This window comes from Oryctolagus cuniculus, chromosome 1 (assembly GCF_964237555.1).
Source record: "Oryctolagus cuniculus chromosome 1, mOryCun1.1, whole genome shotgun sequence".
Taxonomy (NCBI): domain Eukaryota; kingdom Metazoa; phylum Chordata; class Mammalia; order Lagomorpha; family Leporidae; genus Oryctolagus; species Oryctolagus cuniculus.
Genome location: NC_091432.1, coordinates 177,724,754 through 177,742,362, shown reverse-complemented (window position 1 = coordinate 177,742,362; position 17,609 = coordinate 177,724,754). Strand labels below are relative to the sequence as shown.

Sequence of the window (17,609 nt, the reverse complement as noted above, 5' to 3'; positions counted from 1 at the left end):
CTGCTCGTGATTCCAGCTTCCTGCCAGTGTGCACTGTGGAAAGTGGAGATGATGGCTCAAGTAGTTGGATCCCTGCTACCTAGGTAGTAGACCTTGGACTGAGTTCCTGGCTCCCACTTTTGGCCTGGCCTAGTCCCCTCTATTGCGGGCATTTGGGGAATGAAGCAGTGCTTGGACACTCTCTGTCTCTTTGCCTCTTTAATTAATTATTAAATTACTAAATGTATTTAATAATTTAAATTAATTGATTATTTTTTAAAAGAAAAAATTTTCTTTCTAAATCCTGCTTTATGGAGTTTAAGCCTTAAGATACATAAAACCAAAAGTGTGAGAGTATTCTGTTAGCATAAGGAAAATCTAAAGTGGGGTATTTATAAAGAGAAGATTATTTAGCTCACAGTCCAGTAGGTGCAAGGGCATGATGCCAGCATTGGCTCAGTTCTGGTGAGGGCCTCACAGCAGATGGCATCACAGTGTCAGGAAGGTGCATGGGAGGGAGTGATCACATGGCAAGAGAGAAAGTCAGACCCTGACTGGGGTTCCCCAACAACTGTGTTAACCTCTTCCAAAGGCACTCAATGATCTCACAACCTTTCACCAGACGTCCCACTGCCTCTTAGCAAGGAGGGCAAGCTTCCAGCATGTGACACTCTTAAGGGACATGCTAAAGCCAGATTCAGATAATAGCAAGGAGAGAGACATATTGGAAATTGGAGGGTGGAAAATAAAGATAGAGGAGAGTACTGAACATGGACAAAGAGAGGAAGCAGGTGCCATAACAGCCTGACTAAAGTGGAAGGGTGCAATGAAAGGTGACTGGATAGGACCACAGGCACCCTGGGGGTACGTGTTTACCACAAGCTGGAACAGAAAGTCCTGTGTGCAAAACTGAAGTGGGAGGTCGTTTCTGGGGGTGAGAAGTGATACTGGATTGGCAAAAAGGAAGATGTAAAATAAGGAGCAGGCACGAATCAAAGCTCAAGGCAGAGGACAGCTCAGGAACTCAGGGCCACTAGGAGGTCAGGTTCCCGATGGTGGAGAGTCCTACTGTGAGCTGAGTCTGAGCGTCAAAGTCAGACATTGTCACTGTCTATGCTGATTCCTCACTTTATATTCTGATTCCTTTCAAGTCCGTGGGTGCCCATGGCCATAAGTAGACTGCAGGGATTTGCCAGAGAACAAGAAACCAAAGACGATTCGAGCACTAGTTTTCCACTGTGTGCCTGGGAATGGGTGTTTAATAATGTCTTTGTTACAACCAAATTTCAGTACAATGAAAATGCTTTATTTCTCTGTGGAATTTTGTTAAAATAGGGTTTTTCTCACCCATAGACACACACGCAGTAATTGTTTAAACATGCATAAATATGTAAAGACACATCAACTTAGGCTATCATAAAACATGTTGAAAAATGTGCCCACCAAGAATTACTACAGAGGTATAATAAAGCTTGCTTGTACATTCTTTTTACACAAAGAACACATTGGAGAATAAATTAGCATGGAAAATGGTCTCTTTGAAGGCACAATAACTATTGTCTCCTTATTAAATTCAGTTTTTCAATTAAGTAGAGCCTCACTGATCCACACTATGGTGGGAAGGTCCCATAGAGCATTCCTGAACTTTGTAGATTAGCAAAATACTGTAATTGGGGAAAAAATCATGACACAGACTCCAGGAGACTAGAGAAATGACTGTCATTGTGTTCCTTTACTTTGATAACTGGCTTCAATTTTTAATTATTGAAATGCTTCATAATGGATGGTAAACATATTGTAAGCTTTTATAAAAATAATGAAAGGTAGAGACAGGGAGTTAATGTCTTGAGAACCTACTAAGTGCCAGATGCTCACTGTGCCACTATCTTGTTTGATCATGATAATATTTTACTTTAATAGCCATAGTTATTATTCCTAATGTGCAGAGAAGAAAACCAGAGTGCCAGAGGGGTTAGATGATCTGCCCTGGGGAGCACAGCTTGTGGGTGGTAAGCCGATGTGATATAGTCTTATTTTACATAATAGAAAAGCTTAACTGTGTTTTAGTTTCTGCTCTGTATGTCAATTTAAAAAGGAATTACCTTCATTTTCAAATCGGGTCCTGTGACCACCGCTGTTTTAGACAGAATTGTCATTGCTGATCTGTGTTTTGGTGACAGCATCAGCATAAAATCAGGGTAAGAATACTTTCCTATGGCAGGCTGTGCAAATACCCCTGTGCCTGTGCCACGTCCAGAGAAAGTAATAGCTTTCCTGTAACCAATTCCAGAGTATTCTAAGGAAATAGATGCGATGGTTAGAGCTGTTTAGTTAGTGCTCCTTGCCCTCTAGCATGATCCGAACCTGTAAGGATAGCTTCAAGACTTCTTAATATTGCAAACAAGCCATGTTGACTCATTCACTTAACAAACACTGAGGAAATGCGTTCCCTCTACAAAATATTATGCCAGATGTTGTGGAGATACAGAGATGAGCATAGTATATATTAAGTACCTACTGCATGCCAGACATTTTACCTACATAGTGATATTTGATTTTTGAAAAGAACTTCGTGAGGTTGTTAGTGTCATGTTGAACTTGCAGATAAGAAAACTGACACAGCGTGGGCATTTGGCCTAGCAATGAAGATTCTGGTTGGGGGCCAGCATTGTGGCAAAGCAGGTTAAGCTGCTGCCTGTGACCCTGGCATCCCATATGGGATGTGTGTCCTGGCTGCTCCACTTCCTATCCAGCTCCCTGCTTAATGGGCTGGGAAAAACAGTGGAAGATGGCCCAAGTGTTTGGGCCCCTGCCACACACATAGGAGAGCTGGATGAAGTTCCTGGCTCCTGGCCCAGCTGTGGCTGTTGTGACCATCTGGAGAATGAACCAGCAGATGAAAGATCTCTCTGTCTCTCCCTCTCTCTGTAACTCTTTCAAGAGTGCCTGGGATTTATTCCCACCTGCATTCTGGATTCCAGCTGCATACTGATGTAGACCCTGGGAAGCAGAAGTGATGGTTCAGGTGATTGGGTTCCTGCCATCCATGAGGAAGACAAGGGTTGAGTTCTCAGCTCCCGGCTTCAGCCCCCCCCCCCCCAACCATTGCAGGCATTTGGGGTGTGAACCAGCAAATGTGAGCTTTCTCTCACTGTCTGTCTTTTTCTACGTGTCTTTCTGCCATTTAAATAACTAAATTTTATATTAAAAAGAAAGCCTTAAAAATTGGTATCAAAAAGTTGAGTAACTTATTTAAGGTCAAACAGCTTCTGGTATGTGAGTAGTGCAGTAAATACTTCAACCGGTATTGTCAAATTCCATGTGGTTTGCGTGCTACCATAATCCCGCCATCATGGAACTTTCAGTCCAGCAGAGATTGACATCAAGGGATGTCCTAGTCCATTCATGCTGGTATAATGAAATACTTGCTGTTAGATGATTGAGAAATTAAAAAAAAAAAGTTTGACAGTTCTGAAGGCTGGGAAATCCAAGATCGAGACTCTAGCAGGTTGAGTGAGAGCTGCTCTGTTCCCAAGATGGCAACTTGTTGCTGCATTTTTTGGAGGGCACAGATACTCTGTCCTCACATTGGAGAAGAGGTAGAAGGGTGAATTCGCCCCTCAAATTCTTATAAGGCACCAATCCATTCACAAGGGCAGAGCTCTCTCCTGGCCTAATCGTTTCCTAAAAGCCCTACCTGTTAATACCATTGCAGGGGCCAGTGCTGTGGTATAGCAGGTAAAGCCACTTCCTGCAGTGCCAGCATCCCATATGGGTGCCAGTTCAAGTCCCAGCTGCTTCACTTCTGATCCAGCTCTCTTCTATGGCATAGGAAAGCAGTGGAAGATGGCCCAAGTCCCTGGGCGCCTGTACCCATGTGGGAGACCTGGAAGAAGCTCCTGGCTCCTGGGTTCGGATTGACACAACCCTGGCCATTGCAACCATCTGGGGAGTGAACCAGTGGGTGGAAGACCTCTCTCTGCCTCTGCCTCTCTGTAACTCTGCCTTTCAAATCAATAAGTAAATCTTAAAAAAATACTGTTGCATAAATTTCAACATCAATTTTGTAAGAATGGAAACATTTGAAACATATCAAGGGATAAGAGAAATTTGAGAAAATGGAATTAATTAATTCCAACTGAGAAATTTGGGGATGTCTAAGAAGAGGCTTAAAGGCTGAGACAAATTCATATAGCTGGAGAAAACAAGAGAAAAGCAAGCCAGAATGAAGAAACAACTTGAGCCAAAGCATGGACATATGCTAGAGGACCAGCACATGGTCTATTGTGTGCAACTAGAATGTTAGGTTAATGTTGAAAAGTGGAAGAAGACAAAGGTGAAAAATAGAGTGTGTCTAAACTGTGAAGGATCTTGGAGCCTCGCTAAGGAATTTGAATAATACTATAATAACATGGATGGCTAGTTAAGAGTTTTTCAGGAGGTGAATCAACTGATTTGACTACATTAAAAAAAATAATGCTAGAAATATGACAGTCCAGATTAGTTGTTGGAGTTAGGGCTAATGGGAAGCTGTTGCAATAACATAGGGAAGAATTTATGAGAGTTTGGCCTTTAGCAGTAGGTCTAACACTTAGGGTTATAGGTAGGGCTGGTCTTGGTATAGAAATTTCTTGAACAGAAACTCTGGGACTGTGTTATACATGGGTGGAGAAGGTAGAACCAAAAGTTATGTTAAGGTTTCTATGCCTGATGACTGAGCATGGGGAAGTATTAAGAAAAGTGTTGGCTGTTGATGGCAAGGAGATGTTTTTTAAAAATTAGAACACCTTTTTTTGTTTTATGTGCTCATCCTACAGCCTTCATGACTGGATCAACTATAACTGTGGTAATCAAATTCTTTAAACGGAATATAAAATGAGTAAGAAGTATCTCATTTTTATCTCATGCCCTCAATAGCTCCTGAATCATTTTAACAAAAGTGTACGATAAATCTCAGCTTTTGAAAATCACTTTATCTGTGACTAGGTAATGGGGGACTTTCTTTTTGGCATTTTCTGGGTATCTTGGATTAACGGGACAAATATTTTCATTCCAGGTGGTGGCAATCCACATCACTCCAGTGGATGACCAGCTTCCAAAAGAGGCTCCTGGAGTTTCTCGGCATTTGGTTGTCAACGAGACAGAGGTTGCCTACGTAACCAAGAAACATCTGTACTTCCTAGATACAGAATCACACGATGGGGAGCTGCTCTACACCATCACCACCCCCCCATTTTTCTCCTTCAGCCACAGGTATCTTTGAAAAGTCATCATTAGGGCCATCAGTTCTAGGATTCGAGAGTAAAAACTATCATTATATAGTACCATGATTCAGTTGCTTCATTGGTCAGACATGAACTTATACTCAATTCAGAATTTACTGTTATCTCAAACTTATCTCAGCCCTCCCTTCAAAATCTGGATTAATTAGAAAGTCACTGTAACCTGTAGTATCTTCAGCATAATGGGGCTTCAGTCATTAATCCCCCTTCTCTAAAGAGAGTGCTTGTTTTTCTTTTTAGTAAAATTTATTAAGGTTTTCTGTAATTTTTAGATATCACAGGTTAAGAAATGATTGTATTTGATGATCTCAGTCCAGAAAAGTGGCAGGTCAGGGTCATGTACATGATAATAGAGGAATCTTCTTGGGATGAGAATAACAGTTCCCTTTCATGATGCCGAATCAGAAGATTCTGTACATATCTTTTGCAGTGATGAGGTGGCATCAGTGATCCTGGACATAAAGTTAGTGCACCTGCTCCCTACCTAAAACAAGAATATGAAGATGGGACATCTGATATCTTTCCACAATGAGTTCTTTCAGTTTTTGAAATTTGGTTGCAGGGTATGTGACTCTTTTTACCTGTAACATTAGCTGATATATTCTCCTGTATTTTTCCATAGATACTTGGATGCTGGGAAGTTATTCATGGTAGACAGCATACCAAAGCTAACCAAAAATCCTGCTGCCCTGGGACTGAAGTCATTCACACAGGTATGATGATATGTGAAAATATTGATAAATCTGATTATATAAATGTCCTGCAAGAAGATAGGCATGCATGAGTGTTGCAGCTGAGAATACTGGCCTTTGATGTCTGCCATAAAAGCTTAGTGTCTTTATTATCTCTGCTTGTACATTTCCATTAAGCACATGACATCTATTTAAAAGTGCTTGATCATGTTGGATATGACATCAGAATCTTGGTAGAATTCAACACAGCACTTTGCCTTGTTCTGCCAGGAGCAGGACTCTAATTTGGGGATCAGGTACGTATGTTTTAATTTAAGCAAATTTAACTCACAGTAGCCTCCTAGGGCTGCCATAACAAAGTACCACAATATGATGCCTTAAAACACCAGAGATTCATTGTCTGTTAATGCTAGAAGCTAGAACTCTGAATTCAAGGTGTCGATAGGGTCATGTAGCTCCTGAGACCTTGTTGGGGAATCCTTCTTGCTTCTTTCTAGCTTCTCGTGGTCTGCCAGCAAGCCGTCACTCCCATCTCTGCTTTCGTCATCATGTGGCCATCCTCTCTCTCTTCCCATTATAAGGACACTGGATATTGGATATAGCTACTCCAGTATGACCACATTTTAACTAATTACATTTGCAAAGACCCCGTTTTGAAATAAAGTCACATTCTGCGATACTGAGGTTTAGGACTTCAGCATATCATTTTATGGGGACACAATTCAACCCACAGGGGCTGGCATTGTGGCCGCCATAGCCTGCAGTGCTGGCATCCCATATGGGCGCCAGTTTGAATCCCAGCCTGCTCCACTTCTGATCCAGCTCCCTGCTAGTGTGCCTTGGAAAGCAGGGGAAGATGGCCCAGGTCCATGAACCCCTGCCACCCACAAGGGAGACCTCGAAGACGCTCCTGACCTAGAAGAAGCTCCTGGTTTTGTGGCCATTAGGGGAGTAAACCAGCAAATGGAAGATCTCTCCTCTCTCTGTGTAACTCTGCCTATCAAATGAATAAATAAATAAATCTTAAAAAATATTTAACCCATAACATTTACTATCTTCCAAAATCCTTCACCAAAACTCTGCCTACTTGTATAGATCCTACTTTGAAGTCCCCATGGGAAGTCACGATAATGGTGTTTAGGGCTTAGGCAGCAGACAGCTGTGTAGTTTGGACTAATTATGGCTAATTTCACTGTAGTTAGAGGTTTTAAATGCCTATGTGAGTCCCAAATAGTAAGTACTATTCTCTCTCTCTCTCTCTTTTTTTTTTTGTAAGATTATTTACTCACTTGAAAGGCAGAGTGACAGACAGAAGAGGAATCTCCAAATGCTAGTTCATTCTTCAAATGGTTACAATATCCAGATCTGGGCCAGGCCAAAGCCATGAGCAAGTAATTCCATGCAGGTCTCCCACTGGGTGCCACAGACCCATGTACTTGGGCCTTCGTATGTTACTTTCCTGGGGTATTCGTTAGCTGAAAACTGGATAGGAAGTGGAGCACTGGGGCTTGACCTGGCATAACAATATGGGATGCCAGCATCATAAGCTGCACCCTAACTCACTGTGGTATAACGCCAGCCTGCCTTTACAGAGTTGGTGGCTTCAGACACTTGACATATTTACTTAATTTCTTTGTCTTTTTCTTTCCTGATGTGTAGAACATATAATTTATAAACTATACCCTTGGAGGATCTTTAAATTGAGGATGGTGATATTTAATATCAGCACAATGATTGTCTTGGACATGGGTCTCTGAAGGTTTCTGGTCTTTGCTGATGCACACCCACAAGTCCATCTCGATTTGCTTTGCAGCACGCTGTGAACTACCTGAAAGTGGCCTACATGCCCCCTCTGCAGGATATAGGCCCTCATGTCAGACACGTCCAGTTCACGTTTTCCATCAGCAACCAGCACGGCGGCACTTTGCATGGGATCTGTTTTAACATTACCATTCTCCCAGTGGACAATCAAGCTCCTGAGGTACGTACAAGGCCTGGTGTGGGGGAAGGAAAGAAAGATCAACTTTTTAATTTAACGGCTGCAATCGAGGAGGGAAAAGCAAGGGGAGGGGAGTCCTTTACTTTCCATGGGACTACTTATCCACTAGGTGAGGTTTTCTGGTTGCTGAGTTTGGCATTATTTTCAAAGTTCTATCTGAATCTCATTTGCTTTTCATTCTGCTGAGTTTCACATGTTGATCAGGGGAAGGGGATTAAGTCCTGGGTCTCTTAGCAACCAGAAGGGCTTATTGGCTCTCACCACAGGGCAACTGTACTATTTTGTTATCTAAAGAAGCTCTTTAATTTTCTGAAATAAATTCAGATGGGCCCTCTCATCCTACGCTGTCCAGTGTTTTTGCCAGACTCAAAGGACCCACACCTTTCATTAAGAGTGAACTACAAAGGCGATGCTATTTTGTGCGTCTTATCCATGAAACTGGCATTCAAACACCAAGTCTGACATGCCCCGTTCCCCTCCTTCACTTGTGAGTGCCAGACTTAATCAGTGAGGCTATTATTGGGCTCTTTTTACCCCCTTAAGAACGGAAGGAGGAACATTTCCCTTTCATTACAAACCAGAGGGGACCAGAACCTATACATGTCTCATCCCTAAGAAAAGAAGGGGGGACTGGGTTGTGGTATAGCAGGCTAAGCTGCACTCAGCTTCTGATGCCGGCATCCCATATGAGTCCTTGTTTGAGTTGTAGGTATTCCTTGTTCTCTCTCTCTAATTTTGACTTTCAAATTTAAAAAAAATCTTTTTTTAAAAAAATGGAGGCAAATTAACCTTATGCTTTCGATTCTTTTTTTTAACTTTTATTTAATGAATATAAATTTCCAAAGTACGACTTATGGATTACAATGGCTTCCCCCCCATACCGTCCCTCCCACCCACAACCCTCCCCTTTCCCACTCCCTCTCCCCTTCCATTCACATCAAGATTCATTTTTGATTTTCTTAATATACAGAAGATCAGCTTAGTATACATTAAGTAAGGATTTCAACAGTTTGCTCCCACACAGAAACATAAAGTGAAAAATAATAGATGATTTTTTTTAAATGATGATGAAATCAGATCAGACCTATTGTCATGTTTAATCCCAGTGAGAGTCAAGTTGGGAATTGATAATTTCCTTTTTTTTTTTTACAGAAGATCAGTTTAGTATGCATTAAGTAAAGATTTCAACAGTTTGCACCCCCATAGAAACACAAAGTGAAATATATTGTTTGAGTACTCGTTATAGCATTAAATCTCAATGCACAGCACATTAAGGACAGAGATCCTACATGAGGAGTAAGTGCACAGTGACTCCTGAAAGTTTCCCTAAAATATATATTTTAAAAATCATCTAATGTAGCCAAATGTATTCCTGAAAGCATTTCCATTCTGGGCCATTCACATGATAAAACTCATGAAAATGAGGTTCCCAAGTAGGAACCTTGGTGCAAAGATTAATTGTCCTCTTTAAATAAAGAGCTACATGGCAGGTGTTTGACTAAGTACTTAAGATGTTCGTGTCTCATACTGGAATACCAGGGTTCCCTACCCAGCTCTGGCTCCTGATTTCTGCTTCCTGCTAATGAAGACACTGGGAGACATCAGTGATGGCTCAAGTAATTGAGTTCTTGCCACCCAAGTGGGAGATGTGAATTGAGTTCTCACCTGTGGTCTTTGGTTAGGTCCAGGTCTGGCTCTTGTAGACATTTGGGGAGTGAATCAGCATATGGGTGCACTTTCTGTGGCTCAAATAAATAAATAAAAATTTAAAAAATAAGAGCTCCTTCCTTCCTTCCACATACGTAGGTATGTAGGTAAGTTTGGTAAAATAAGAGGGAGACACTTGCTTCTTTGTACACATCAATGCTTAAGATTGGAAACATTGGGTTACAAAAATATTTTAGCCAAAACTTTCAGCTATGAACTTGTTCCCTTACCCCATTCATGAAAAGTTAATTGACACGTGAAGAGGGTCCTGGGAGTTTTACAGTGATTAAATGAGTTCTGTCTTCAGGGATACCTTGTGGAATGAGACTTTGAATGTTTTTCTCTTTCTTGGTAGGTGTTCACCAACCCTCTGAGAGTGACTGAGGGAGGTCAGCATGTCATCAGCACAGAGCACATCCTGGTCTCTGACGTGGACACCGTGCAGGACAACATCTATTTCTCCCTACAGAGACAGCCTCTACATGGAGGGGTGGAGCTTGATGGCTTTCCTTTAAACCCCGGGGGCACCTTTTCCTGGGGAGACCTCTGTACCTTAAAAGTTAGGTTAGAACACTTCATGACTTTGTCCTTTTCATGCTTTGGCTCCCATCTGGACCCATCGTGAGGTAGAGCAAGGAGAATGAAGTTTACTGGATTCTTTCAGAGCTCCCAACATCCTATTTAACACTTTGAAGAGTCAGAGGAAAAATTAGAGATGACCTGTTTTTTCATTTCCCTTCAGACACTTTATTTCCCTCTGGCTTGCTGTACCAGTAGGAAGACTTGATGGATATTTGAATAACAAAAATTAATTACAATGAATATTAAATTTGTTGCAAATGCACATATCACAAAAGGTAACAATCAAACTAGACAAATGGAGACTGAAATAATGGGTGAGGCTAATCTGCATAATTGAACTTGACTATAAGAAAAGCCCATTTCATAATCCTGAAAATCCCGGGACAGAATTCTGTTAATCAAAATCTTGAGTATAACTTTTATTTTTTTCTACTCAGTAAGGGTTTGCAGGTGCACAGGTAGGGTAGACTGAGTGGGTAGGACATGAAGTAGTACTCTGTCCCTACAGGGATAGAGTAATCCCTGCCTCATGGTCCTACATTAGTTCCCCACACCTTAATGTCTTCCATTTCTTTTATCTACTATAGTTTTGCAAGAAACTTTTCTACAAAATCTAGTAAGATAATTTCTGTGGCTAATACAGCAAACATTGAAAAGCAATGGCCAGCTAGATAGATAAACTGACTAATTTCTCACATAAATTCAAATTATAGGGGCCAGTGTTGTAACACAGGGTTAAGCCACCTCTTGCAATGTTGGCATCCCATATTGGAGTGCAGATTCAAGTCCCAGTTGCTCTGCTTTCAATCCAGTTTCCTGTTAAAGTGCCTGGGAAGCAGATGATGACCCAAGTGCTTGGGTCTCTGCCAACGATGTGGAAGACCTGGATGGAGTTCCTGGCTTGGCTTCTGGCTTTGGCAAGGCCCAGCTCTGGCTGTTGCAGCCATTTGGGTAGTGAGCAAGCGGATCTCTCTGTTAGTCTCCTCCTCTCTGACACTCTGCCTTTCAAATAAATTAGCATAGAAATAAATCTTTAAAAAAATTCAAGTTACAAAAGAGCATTTGCTCTTTTGATAAAGTGTAGTATGAGGCACTAAACACCAACTGCTTAGTTCTATATATGCTTAGAAACTAAAATTTACACATGCAAAGATCAGTTTAAACCTGTTAGTTTAGTTACATCATTGATTTACCATTCCAAATTTCTTCACTTCTTTTCACTATTCACTCCTATTCCCTTTAAAATTCACCCCCCTTTATTGGAGATGATGCTCTCAGCTAAGCGTTAAAAAGAGAATTCTGCTCAGGCAATTATTGCTAGGGAGTGAATGATGAGAAAAAGAAGGTACAATCTTTGAAACAATTATATGTTCAAGTACTCTGCTAGAGATTTTCAATTATGTTCTCCCTCCCACTTAATCTTCACAGTAATCAAGATTGACAGAGTAGATGGTTTTACTCTCATATCACAGTTGAAGAGCTAAGCACAAAAGGTTAAGGAATTTGCCCAAGATTATGCGGCTGCTATGAGTATATAAAGGAGTCAGGTTTTGAAAGAATTTTCAAAAGTCAATTTGCGGCCGGCGCCGCGGCTCAATAGGCTAATCCTCCGCCTTGCGGCGCCGGCACACCGGGTTCTAGTCCCGGTCGGGGCGCCGGATTCTGTCCCGGTTGCCCCTCTTCCAGGCCAGCCCTCTGCTGTGGCCAGGGAGTGCAGTGGAGGATGGCCCAGGTGCTTGGGCCCTGCACCCCATGGGAGACCAGGAAAAGCACCTGGCTCCTGGCTCCTGCCATCGGATCAGCGCGGTGCGCCGGCTGCAGCGCGCCGGCCGCGGCGGCCATTGGAGGGTGAACCAACGGCAAAGGAAGACCTTTCTCTCTGTCTCTCTCTCTCACTGTCCACTCTGCCTGTCAAAAAAATTAAAAAAAAAAAAAAAAAGTCAATTTGCTTGACTCTATAGACATGACTTTGGATGTAACCCTTTTTGGAGGTGTTAGCTTCATAAAATAGTACTTTATCACTTACCTATTTTAGAAAAACAGGGTAGGGAGCATGGCAAACTATAGACCTGTACCACCACTGGAATGGAATTCCACACCCAAGTCCCTACCCAGCCTATGCATGAGACTAGTCCTGAGTAAAATACCTTAAAGCAATGATTTTTTTTTCTGTGGGTCAATATCTTCAATATTGTATACTATCTTCAAAGTAACTTTTGTTTTGAATTCCTAAGACTTATTTCTATCCCTGATTATCCTGAAGAGATAGCTGATATGTCAAAGACTTGTCTCAGTCCAGTTCAACAGCTGTGGACAGGAGTGTACATGGAAAACCTAGAATTAATAATTTCTTCAAGAAACCGGGCTAAGAGTTAAGGAAAGAGAGAGCCAATGATAGACCAAAGAATGTTATTTTTAAGTTTGGGAGAGGGTTTAGAATTTTTATAGGTTGAGAGGGAGAGAGCTAGTTAATGGAAGAGGGAAAATGACAGGTAAGAGGCAAGATTATAGAGCAAGGTTTTAGAGAAGAGCTGAATAGAACTACAATACAGGCAGGTTAGCCCTTAAAGTGGTACAGAGGGATTCATCAAATCCATGCAGTGGTCCCCTGTTTCTTGTCTACTGCTCAGTCTCAGAGTCCCCTGGCCCCAGCCAGTGTATTCTACAAGTAGGCAGAACCACACCAAATGATTCCTGTTGTTATGGTGTCAATTAAAAGGTTGATTTTTGTTGCAGGGGCAAATTATCAATGCATACAACACATTTTTCCAGGGTGGAACAATTTTACTTCTAGGAATACTTGAGTAGCTGAACATGTGACTTCATGATTATGCTGTTTTGTTCTTATGCATTTATTTATTTAATGAGCATGTGGCCCATGTAAAGGTCCCTGTGTTATGCGTCTCAGTTTACTCTCACAGTGTTCTTGAGAAATGAGTGACAGATATTATCCCCACAGGTATCAACATGATGGATCTGAGGTTCTTCAGGATGACATAGTCTTGGAGGTCACAGATGGCACAAATTCAGCAGAATTTGTTCTACACATTGAGGTGGGTAGGAAGTTTCCTCCCTGGATCAGAGAAGTAAAGCGTCTGGCTTGGAAACCTCTCAGTGTCCCTGATAGAACTTGAAGCACACGGCTTCAAAGCAAGAGAATGCCTTCAGATACCTTTGTGTGTCTCAGGCTGTAGAGACCGCAGTTATATTGGTGAAATGGGAGCACTGTTCTCTCTCTCCAAGGCATTTAAAGGTAGAATTAGCTTGGTCTCAAATCTAGATACTTAATTTAAAAAATATTTGGTTCTATGTACTTTTTTTTTTTTTTACTGTAACACTCAAGTTTTTATTTACCAGGTTGGTAGGTAGCTAGCAACACTGGAGCTTTAAACAAATGGAGAAAAAATAAGCAAAAAGTTGTGCGAACCTGAAGGTCTTAGGGGAACACCTGGGGTTCTCTGCTGAGTGGCGACCAAGTCCCTGAGCCTGACTTATACTTTGCAGGGTTGGGGAACCAGTGACAGAAAGATCTTCAGAAAAACTCACCAGTTTCCCTGCAGAACCACTAAGCATTCTCGTGGCACTAAATTCCGGGACTTTTGGTTAGAATTTTGTCAGATATTTGTAATATGAAATTATTACCAATGGTGATAACTAAGTTTTTGTAGGATATTTTCCAGTTAGTAATACATGAAGAGTGTTCCCACAATCTGTTGTTTTAAGAAGCAGATAGAAAGGAATTATCTCCATTTCATAGCTAAGGACACTTAGACTCATCAACTTTCAATGACTTCCCCTAGACATTAACTTGACCATGAGGACCTGGGCTAGCCTTTCCACTCTGTAACTTAGCAGTGTTTTTCCTTCTCCCTCTGCCATGCATCAGCTTTGCCAACTGATTATAAGGACCATGCTTGCCCATAGTTCCTACGCCCTTCTCTGTATGCCAGGCCTGTTTTCCTACTTAGTCCTCGTATGGCCTTTGAGATTTGGATGAAGAGCAGGGTGCTGCTTCAGCTTCCAAAACTTTTCTGGGTTACTTTTTTTTCCCTTTTATCACAGCTACTAACACACTGGCTGCTTGGGACACCCACATCCTGTATCAGAGTGCCTGGGGTTGAGTTCAGGCTCCACTTTTGAGTCCAGCTTCCTACTGATGTGCACCATGGGAGGCAGAAGGTGATGGCTCAAGTAGTTGGGTCCCTGCCACTGCATGTTGGAGATCTGGATTGAGTTTTGGGCTCCTGACTTCAGCCGGGACCAGTCCCAGCTGTGACAGGCATTTAGGAATTCAATCAGTGGATAGAGGATCTCTCTCTCTCTCTCTCTCTCTCTCTTTTTAGAGGAAAGGATTATTGTTGCATGGAGGAAGCCGGGACAGGGGGAGGGGTGGTGAGATGGAGAGAGATGACGTGTGTGGGAAGCAGGTCCTGTTATACCTTTTCGGGGGCAGGGAGATAGGATCAACAAGTCCCGCTATGAGGGACTGACATCTGTGGTTGGGCCATTTGGTCACTTGGCTTCTAGCAATGGTGGCAGGGGCTAGAGTGGAGGATGGTGTCCCAGGGCTTAGGTTGCAGCACAGATAAGACTGCACCATTTTACTAACATTCCCCCCTTTTGTTTTTTAATAAACAAGTATTGTATGGGATTATATCAGCCCCCAAAGTCCAGGAAGGGTGGAGGGATGATGATCTGACTTTAGAGCTACTTCCTGCTGACATGGGGCAATGAGTTACTCTCTGCTGGCATGGGGCGATGTCTCAAGCTGTGATCTCCTGGGTGGGTAGCTGTGTATATCCCTGTAGCAGCATTTAGTTGACCACCTGGCTGGTGAAGGCTTTGGTTTGTTCCATTACCAACTCCTGTAAACACTCAAACAGACACAGTAGTATAAAAGCCAGGGTGAGAACAGCAGCCAATGGTATTAGGAGTGGCATTAACCAAGGAATGAGAGGATTTCATAGAGGAGAGGAAATGGGGGGGTCTCTGGGCCCTTGTGAAGACTGTCTGATGGATGTGGTTTTACCTGGCCTGATTGGTTAACATAATAACAATACCGTTAAGGTTGGTCTGTTCTGCAGTATCACGCCTGTTAGTGAGGAGATCTGGCTTTGGAGACCTTGGATGGCATCAGCTGAGATCTCAATGGACCTAGTGAACTCCTCTTGTAACTGTTGGAGTTGTTTTGGAGTTGATATAACATTGTGGCCCGAAGTCTATCTCTTTTTAAAAAGATTTATGTATTTATTTGAAAGGCAGCATTACGGAGGGAGGGAGGGAGGGAGGGAGAGCGAGCAAGCGAGAGAGAATGAGAATCTTCTGTCTGCTACTTCACTCTCTAAATGGCTGCAATGGCTAGAACTTGACCAGGCTGAAGCCAGGAGCAGCTTCTTGGTATCCCAGAGGGATAGCAGGGGTCTGAGCACATGGGCCATCTTTCACTGCTTTCCCCAGGCCGTTAGCAGGGAGCTGGATCGGAAGTGGAACAGCCAGGACATGAACTGGTGCCCATATGGAATTCCAGAGTTGGAGCTGGCAACTTAGCCTGCTTTTGCCACAATACTGTTCCCAATCTCGGTATGTCTCCCTGCCTCTGTCTATATCTCACTGCCATTCAAGTAAGTTAAAAAAAAAAAAAGGAGAGCAGACTTTTAGGGGACAAAGCCTCAAGTCTGTTTCCATCTGTGACTGTCTTATTACTGACAATAAGCAATGCATTTAGGGGAAACAATTTGCTTATTGTTATTTTTAAACAATAGAGCATGATCTATGAGAACCAACAGAAGCAGAACCAACTTTTGGGCCAGTGTTTATAATATTTCTTTACCCAGAAGTAATGTTCTTAGTTTTATTGGCTTCGGACTTTATTATCCATTTGAAAACTGAAGCTCTTTTGTGAGCTGCTGTAAAATGGTCATCATTGAATTTATTCGTGAGATTCCTTAGCATCAGGATCAATGAGAGTGTCTTTAATTAATTCACTTGGAGGCCATGATCAAAGATAATCTTTCTTAACAAGCTAATAGAAAATAAAGAATACTGTATGCTCTCATTTTTGGCTTTTTATTAAATAATTATGCCTAGGGTTTCCAACTCTCCCATCCTACCCATTAAAGGAATGTGCCCGCATAACTTCATGCTTGTTTCAGAGTTGTTAGCCTGCTTAAGGAGCAGGATAATCAGGGCTTATATACATAGTTATATCCACTCATTCATTTATTCAGCAAATATTTATTTTTTTTTTTTTTTTTTTTAAGTTTTTTTTTTTATCTTTTATTTAATGAATATAAATTTCCAAAGTACGTCTCATGGGTTACAATGGCTTTCCCCCCCATACCGTCCCTCCCACCCACCACCCTCCCCTTTCCCACTCCCTCTCCCCTTCCATTCACATCAAGATTCATTTTCGATTATCTTAGTATACAGAAGATCAGCTTAGTATACCTTAAGTAAGGATTTCAACAGTTTGTTCCCACACAGAAACATAAAGTGAAAAATAATAGATGATTTTTTTTTAAATGATGATGAAATCAGATCAGACCTATTGTCATGTTTAATCCCAGTGAGAGTCAAGTTGGGAATTGATAGTTTCTTTTCTTTTTTTTTTTTTTTAACAGAAGATCAGTTTAGTGTACATTAAGTAAAGATTTCAACAGTTTGCACCCCCATAGAAACACAAAGTGAAATATACTGTTTGAGTACTCGTTATAGCATTAAGCCTCAGTGTACAGCACATTAAGGACAGAGATCCTACATGAGGAGTAAGTGCACAGTGACTCCTGTTGTTGACTTTACAAATTGACACTCCTGTTTATGGTATCAGTAATCTCCCTATGCACCAGTCATGAGTTTCCAAGGCTATGGAAGCCCCTTGAGTTCTCCGACTCTTATCTTGTTTAGACAAGGTCATAGTCAAAGTGGAGGTTCTCTCCTCCCTTCAGAGAAAGGCACCTCCCTCTTTGAAGACCTGTTCTTTCCACTGGGATCTCACTCACAGAGATCTTTTTGCCAGAGTGTCTTGGCTTTCCATGCCTGAAATACTCTCATGGGCTTTTCAGCCAGATCCGAGTGCCTTTAGGGCTGATTCTGAGGCCAGAGTGCTAAGCAAATATTTATTAAGTGCCTCTATGTGCCAGATCTTAAGATAGATACTTGAGCTACAATGATCAAGACAGGGGTAGGCTCTGTGGCGGAGCTGGTAAAGCAGTGCTGGCATTCCATATGGGTGCCGGTTTGAGTTCCGGCTGCTTCACTTCCAATCCAGCTCTCTACTGTGGCCTGGGAAAGCAGTAGAAGATGGCCCAAGTCCTTAGGATCCTGCACCTGTGTGGGAGACCTGGAAGAAGCTCCAGGCTTCTGGCTTTA

General features: G+C 42.0%; 1 protein-coding gene across 7 annotated transcripts in view; it reads left to right on the top strand.

Moving 5' to 3' along the window:
* FREM1 (FRAS1 related extracellular matrix 1) overlaps positions 1-17,609 on the top strand; it is a 179,531-nt gene that overhangs the window by 70,957 nt on the left and 90,965 nt on the right. For all 7 annotated transcript variants that reach the window (XR_011380085.1, XM_070052347.1, XM_002708087.5 and 4 more), the window contains 5 exons: positions 5,036-5,232; positions 5,884-5,974; positions 7,767-7,934; positions 10,015-10,223; positions 13,201-13,294. Coding sequence is in view for 6 of the 7 variants with exons in the window: in XM_070052347.1 (XP_069908448.1) it covers positions 5,036-5,232; positions 5,884-5,974; positions 7,767-7,934; positions 10,015-10,223; positions 13,201-13,294 (759 nt within the window). In the remaining variant the exon portion in view is untranslated. The remainder of the gene's footprint in view (positions 1-5,035; positions 5,233-5,883; positions 5,975-7,766; positions 7,935-10,014; positions 10,224-13,200; positions 13,295-17,609) is intronic.